Raw genomic sequence first — 7,767 nt, 5'->3', positions numbered from 1 at the left:
TTGGACCTGTGCCCAGGTTTGTTTGACATCTCCAACATTTGTTTGACATGTGGGGAAATATTCTGTGCAACCTTATTGAATATTGATAATAGTTAAAAATATTTTTTTTTGTATTCTACTGGCCGTAGACATTTTATAAAAGCTAACAAATGGTTTGGTGAGGTGTCCTTGTGAAATTGTACTCTCCAACTCCTTTTCCCAATCAGCTATATAGTATGGCACTCTTGGGGTTGTGGAGGTCAACAATATAGCATTACTATTTGAAATTGTAGGAGTCAGGGCATGTGCCCCTAAACTTAGCTTTTCAAAGGGTGTGAGAGGTCCATGTATGGGACCCTTTTTTAAAAGGTTTATGTAAAAGTTCCTAAGCTAGAAATACACCAGCCAGTTTCCCTGTACCTGATCAGTACTCCTCGATCAATTCCCTTAGGGGATTTAGGTTATTCTCATAGAGAGCATTAGATATTGATGGGATCGAGAGGGAGGTCCACTTGAGCAATTCTCGTCTTAGTAGTCCTGGTGAAAAGATCGGATTTCCCAGAATTGGGGGTCACTGGGCCTACATAAGTCAAAATAGCTGTAGTTTTTATTAAGTGATCCCAGGTTTTTAAAAGTGGTGATAAGAAGAAGGGTAGGTCAGTATTTATTGGAAGCTTTTTAGTAGGTAGCCAAGGAAAGGTTAAAAGAGGGAGTGGGGATAGAAAAGCCTCTATCTGAACCCATTGTATATGCTTGAAGTTATATATGCTATTAGTCTAGTCATAAGAACTGCTTAACTATATTATTTAAACTAAAAAGGAGCCCTAGCTGGAAGGTAGGTTTAGTACACTATGCTGCTATACTCATACGGGACAAGCATAGTGTGTTTTCTGGTAAAAAGTGAACTTTAAAAATATGCCAGTTGTATTTGCAGAGAGGATATTACTTGAAGGTTCATTACAGGAAAAGATTACAAGAACAGCATTATCAAGGCAAATGTTTTCTGACCCAGTAGGTGGTACGAACCTTTATTATTTTACTTTCCAAAAAACGTTACTACAGTAACACATAATTAAAGGTTTACAAATGACAATATAAGAAAGAGACTAGAATGATAAATAACCACTGTCTAAATTCCAACAACAAAAAAACAGAAAATAACAATTGTTAAAGGTAGTTACAGGATTCAAAAACATCTGCTAGCTGCTCAGATGCTCTCAACAAAGTGGTGACTCCTGAAAACCAATGGTTTCTCTGGAGTCAAAAATCTCACTTCCATAACCCTGACTGCAGTGACACCTGTTGGTGAAACCCATGTCCTTCGACTTAATTCTTTGTTACAAATGTGATAGAGATAGATTTTAGTCCACCAATATATAGAGTGTTCTCCTGTGACTTACAAAGAGTGTGGGTGAATATGGAGCATTACTAAACAGAAAAGCAAGGAGCAGGAAACAGACTTTGAAAATACCGGTAAACTCCTTTAATTTGCATGTTAACTGCAATAAACTAAAACATGGGTGGTGTGCTATTCGTTTTCTTGATCCGTTCTCTGCCAATATGGCAAAAAGTGTTTGAAACAAACCTGTGCACAATGTAGACCAGACTTCGGTCTGTAATCTAAACATTGAAGGAAAGCATACTACAGTACTAAGTTTTAAATTCCTCAGTAACAGCTGTACAGTTTGCTGGTATAAGCTTTAGGCTTGTTCCTCAGCCTTGGGCTCTGGATTGTTCTCCTTTTGGATGCTGTGATGAAGAACTTTATGGTCCCATCCCACTGTTGTCAAACTCCCAAGACTGACTGGTGACCATGCCACACCTGTTACAAAATCACGGTGAGATTCATCTTTGAAGCTGTATAAGGGAGGGAGGAAAAAAATAAATAAAAAAACACAACAACATTAATACATGTACAAAGTTAAGTTTCATCCATTCTTGAAACATTTCACAAAAAACTTATATACACTAAATATATGGTGATTACTAGAGAATGCACTCAAGATTACCATAAGGGCTGCAGTAAAGACTACTAGTTTTTTGTTTTTACAATCCAGGTAATTTACATTACAAAGTAAAATACTAATAAAACTGAAAAAGGCTGCACATAATACAAGCTTACATAGCTTACCTAACTATGTTCGTTTAGTTATGTGTATCAATATTTAAAACACAAAAGATAAAATTAAAAAGCATATCAGCACGCTTCTAGGTTTCTCAAACTGCAACGTTTTAAAATGACCCAACTTGGCATTTCTTTCTCTTGAGCTGCTAATATGCAAACCAAGAGATCCCCTAAGCCAGCCAAAGAAAAATATTTTTGCCCCCCCCCCCCCCCCCCCCACACACACACACACACACACCTTGTTTAAAATAACATGGTAGATTGTAGTTGAACAGAGGAAACTTAAAAACTTCTGTGTGCGAAATGGTCTGTACAAACGATCCGAAAATCGGACGAACAATACCGCTTTCGAAGCGATTGTATGATAATCAGCTCATTAGTCTAGAGCTTTCGAGAGCCAAATCAAGACAGTTCATCCAATATCTGATCAGAAAAGCACAAAATTTCTCGTACGATACAAGATCGTACAATTTTTGTTTAATCAGTATAGTTGTCGTCCGAAAATACAATACAAACACATTACATCACTTCTGTTTTTTTATTCCATCGAATGAGAATTTTCGTAACTTTAGTACCCTCTCTATTTTTAATATGAGACTAACATGGCAAAAAAAAAAAAAAAAAAAAAATGGACGCGCTGTCATCCGATTTTCAGATCGTGTGTACGGCCATAAGACTGATAGAGGCACGAACACCATAGGATTGGTATTTTATTTAACTGCATGTACCTTTTGATTAAATCAAAGGTATTAATACATTCCTTTTGTTGACAAGCATGGCAATTGTTAATGGGTTTATGCCCTTGCCTGTGAAATACTCCTCTCACATCTAACATCTTCTTGCTAGTTATCAACAGTTTTCTTACCATCTTTGTTATTTACCTCTTTGGTTAGGTAAATACAAAATTGTGCCAAAAGTACTAAAATGCTTTTGGAGGCACCCATGTGGTACAGCTATAGTAAATGTTTAGCTTTCACCTGGCAAGTCCAGTATTAATGACTAATAAAAGCTTTAAATAATATCCAATATATAATATCCAATCCAGAGTCCCTTCCTTTAACGTGGAAGAAAAGCTTTGCAACATACTTACATTACTGAAGATTCAGAATCGAGGACTACGACTGAGCAATCTTCACTGACTGAAGCCAGCAATGGAGAGCTATAATCAGATTAAAAAAGAAAAAAAAAAAGTGCTGTTTAATAACAATTTTTATACAGATAACACTTAGTTCTAGCTTATCAACTTTGTATATTATTAATTGTTAAGTAGGTTGGAGATCAAAAGAGAGGTCATAGTAGTTTGCAAACCACAGTCAATGGACATCACATTTGGAGCAAAGAAATGAACAGCTAGCTTTCCTAAAGGGGAAGTTTTAACCACATTTCTGCAGGTAAAAAAATGTAAAGCATTGCACCCGTGATCTACTGATACCAGGATCCTGCAGACTTTCAGTCAGTGCCCTCACAGTACAATGAGTACAAGTCACCTGCCGCAGTGGCCAACAGTACTTGCAGTTTATTTACTCAGGGGAAACTGTAAATTACATGGCTGTGTGGGTGGAGCACTGCTGTTTTCAAATTCTGACAGCAGATGCGAGAAGAGGGTCCCTCGCCCACTGTCACAGAGCAGGGAGCACTGCCAGCAGGAGGTAGATGTATAGAAGCATGTTACACCTTAAAATTGGGTGTAACATGCTCCTGAAGGTTAACTTATCCTTTAAAGCTGTAGTAAAGTCTTGATAAGAAAAAAGAAATTGCCCCCCCCCCTGCAAGTTTAAGTCATAATTTACTAGTGTGCATTGCATTCTAGTAAATTATGACAGATTTACCTACAAAGTCCTTTAGCAATGCGCTGTCAAGGCTCTCCCCAGTGTTTCCATCTTCATCCGGTCTCTTCCTTCCAGGTTTCACATCTTCGCCCACTTGATTGCCCGGGCCGATGTGACGTCACTACCGCGCATGCGTGCAGTTGTCAGATCGCTCTGTGGGCCGTAAATGTTATCTAAGCTGCGCATGTGCGGTTTGGCTCATATTACCTGCTGGCCGGCAGGGGGGGGGGGGGGGGGCATGCATGACAGAAGAGACCTCTAGGATCTCTTCTGTTATAAGAAGCCTGCCTGTCAGCGAATTTTTACATTACTGACTTTACTACCACTTTAATATGGATTCTACACAATATTGAACTATTCATGGTGAGTGGAGTTAAGCTTTATGTTCAGGATATTGCCATCATTGCAAGAATTCTGGTTGGTAGAATTTTTCTATTTTCAAATACTTCTAAAAGCCTAATAAAAATGGTCTCCTTGTACTCCACTAAACATAGCAAAGGAAAAGCAAATAAAAACATTTTATCACATAAGGTTTATGAAGAATGAATCAGCCAGCTACCAATGGTTCAGAACGTTTCCTCTTTTACCACAGCTGGCACGATATCCAAGCTGGCTAGTTCTAAGGATACATTGAAAATGTCTGCACAGCATAGATTAAAGTGTCCGTAAAAGAAGTTAGGATACGAGACCCTAATCTGTGCGATTCCAACTGACAGCGGAAATCAAAAATACAAAAAAAAAAGTCTAGGTCAGTGAGGTGGTGGTTTTACCTGTGCTGTGAATAGGCCAGTCCTGTAATTGGCCTGGAATGTATGGGCACTGCCTGGGCTGATTCAGAATTCTTCAAATTTACAATGTAAATATTTCCATTCTCATCACCTGTGAAAAGATTTGAAAAAAGCCATGACTTTACTGCTACCAAACTCCATAGGATGGCACGGTCATATACATTATGATTACCTAAACCGTGCCATATATTACAACCAGACTTCGTTATAGAACAGAACAGAGCTTTATTGAGGGAAGAGGTTGAAGTAAGCCAATGCCGCCAGCAAGACAGGCATACTCTCTCCCGCACCCCCACAACAACAAATATATAAAGTAGGACTCCAGACAAAGAAATAAAGAGCCCATTTAAATATATTTGTCAGAACTATCTTGCCTGTTAAAAGATGTGGCATTCAGTTCAGCCAGCTCACACCATAGATCCAGACACCACCATAGATGGCAAGACCAGCTCCTGGATGTCCATGGCAGTTCTAGGACACAGCCAGGGGAGGGCACACATGCAGCCTGCTAACTGGGCAAGCTGCAGCAGTGCACCGATGAGGTCATTCCTGTGTTCTCCCCTCCTGTGAGAATATTCAGTGTTAAGAGGAAAGCTCTGTGCAGAGCCAAATTATTCCAGCCTGTGCAGTGATTGCAGAAAGATTACATAAAGTTACAAGGCTCAAATCACAAAAGGTGATAGTTTATGTCAGTAGGTGGAATGTCCCATCATTGGTGTCATTTGGCCTCATTGTTGGTGTCATTGGGAAGAGTTGTAACCCATCTTTGGTGTCATTGTAAGGATTTCTGCCACTTCCTTGGTGTCAGTGGGGGGGGGGGGGGGGAAATTACGCCACATTGTTGGTATCAGTGGATAAAAACAGTGACCCAAGGGCCAGATAAAAGCAAGCAAAGGGCCGCATCTGTCCCTGGGCCGCAGTTTGGAGACTACTGAACTATCACACAAAATCCCAATAAAAAAACCCATTTACGTTTTTAGTCATTACATGACAAAATGTGGAAAGTTTCAAGGAGTGTGAATACTTTTTCAAGGCACTGTATACACAGACGCGATGTGCATTCACCTACTTCAAAGACTTAATAGTATAAAAAAGGAATTCCTAAAATGTAGGCGCTAGATGCCAACCTCCAATACAGCAGGTGGCACAAGTCACATTTGGCCCAATAAACGAACCAGGCAGGAAACATAAGAATTTCTTTTTGGAGACAGTCCTATTGATACCCAAGTACTACCTAGGAAAGATGAAAGGCAATGTCTTTGCATGCAAGCACGCTGCTCTGTAGTAACACAAACTGCTACCTTGCAAACCTGCTCTATATGCAAGTTCTCATTCCTTTCATCAATCAACTTTCTAAGTACCTACTGAAGATGAGCTGCGGGATGGGAAATGACCTGGTCCACAGCTCATTCGGGTAAAAAAAAAGGTGGGAGTTTGGGTTAGAGAGCACTATGGAGAAAGCCCAAGCTCTTCTCTAGTAGTTACTGTACCTATTGGAATGTATTTAAAATGTGCAACTAAAGACAGCGTCTGTCTGGCTAGTTTTATATTAATTTGTTTTATATTAATTTGTTTCATACTAATAAATCCAATAAATAAAAGAGCTGCTTATCTTCCCACTAGAAATTAGACTGCACTCTTAGGAATATCAAATAAGCAATAACAATTGTGCAAAAGGTCTCTGGTATCCAAATCTGAATTAAAGTTCATAATAAATATACATAAAAAACTGAATTTTTGTAAAATCTTACCTGTAAAATTCCTCTCTCCGAGTCCTCCGACAGTCGCCGCCACTCCATATTCGTCACAATGGGGTAATTGACCTTTGCTCCGTAGGAGTAGCTAGGCAACAGAATATGTCAATATTAAAGCTTTTAGCATATCCCACCCCCAGGGGGTGGTCCCCTCAGTCAATACCCTCCTGCTTCCTGTATCCATACCTCAGTTTCAGTAGAATAGCAGTAGAGTACATAAACAAACCCCAAAAGAGGGGCGGGGGCGGCGACTGTCGGAGGACTCAGAGAAAGGAATTTTACAGGTAAGATTTTACAAAAATTCAGTTTTCTCTTACGTCCTCCGACAGTCGCCGCCTCTCCATATTCGTCACAATGGGGACGTCCCAAAGCAGTGCATACATGAGGGGTGGGAAACGCAGCCGCGCCCAAGGCAACGCCGGACCCACATCAGAGAAAGTAACCTTACCAAAAGAAGGAAACCAGCTGGGCAGCATGAAAAAAAACGTTGCTCAACAGGAGCAACAACCCAGGAAGAACAAATAACCCAGGGATAAAAACATCCCAAACAGCCAAGGGCCCAAAAACAAGGGACCCTAAGGTACTGCCGCACTAAGAACCTTGCGGCCAAAGGAAGCATCTGCCGATGCCTGAACATCCACTTTGTAGAACTTTGAGAAGGTGTGAACGGACGACCAAGTCGCCGCCTTACACACCTGGGCCACAGAAGCCCGATGATGACAGGCCCAAGACGTACTCACAGACCTTGTAGAGTGCGCCTTGACAGGCATAGGGGGAACTTTTCCCTTCAAAGCATAGGCCTGCTCAATGGTCTGTCTGATCCATTTGGCGATGGTAGAAGCCGACACCGCCATGCCCTTCCGAGGTCCCTCAGGAAGGACAAAGAGAGAATCCGTCTTGCGAAAGGATTTTGTCGATGACAGGTAAACCCTGATCGCCCGAACAACATCCAAGGAATGTAAGGCCACCTCCGGATGCTTAGGCTTCGCGCAAAGTGAAGGCAAGACAATGTCCTCATTGAGGTGAAATTCTGAGATCCTTTTCGGAAGAAAAGAAGAAGGATTAGGTCGCAAGACCACCTTATCTAAGTGAAGCACCAGATACGGAGACCTGCAGGACAAAGCTGCCAGCTCCGACACTCTGCGAGCCGAAGTGATCGCCACCAAAAAGGCGACCTTCTTAGATAACAGAGGCAATGAGATCTCCCTGATCTTCTCAAAGGGAGCATGTTGTAACACGGACAGAACAAGGTTCAAGTCCCATGGAGTCAAAGGCTCCCTCCGAGGAGGGAC

At 41.0% G+C, this 7,767-nt stretch overlaps 1 protein-coding gene across 1 annotated transcript in view; it reads right to left on the bottom strand.

Annotated features, from left to right (window-relative positions):
- Nucleotides 1-1,543: 1,543 nt before the first annotated feature.
- Nucleotides 1,544-7,767, bottom strand: part of WDR77 (WD repeat domain 77) — a 48,539-nt gene continuing 42,315 nt past the window's right edge. Inside the window, exons 8-10 of the mRNA XM_082247163.1 lie at nucleotides 4,704-4,812; nucleotides 3,195-3,263; nucleotides 1,544-1,836 (exon numbers count right to left, since the gene is read on the bottom strand). Of these exons, the coding sequence (XP_082103289.1) occupies nucleotides 1,680-1,836; nucleotides 3,195-3,263; nucleotides 4,704-4,812 (335 nt within the window). The 3' untranslated portion in view covers nucleotides 1,544-1,679. The remainder of the gene's footprint in view (nucleotides 1,837-3,194; nucleotides 3,264-4,703; nucleotides 4,813-7,767) is intronic.

The sequence above is a fragment of the Pelophylax lessonae genome, assembly GCF_965119305.1.
Source record: "Pelophylax lessonae genome assembly, chromosome: 2".
NCBI classification, from domain to species: Eukaryota; Metazoa; Chordata; class Amphibia; order Anura; family Ranidae; genus Pelophylax; species Pelophylax lessonae.
The sequence above is the reverse complement of the archived record's forward strand: the minus strand, read 5'-3'. Positions and strand labels throughout refer to the sequence as shown.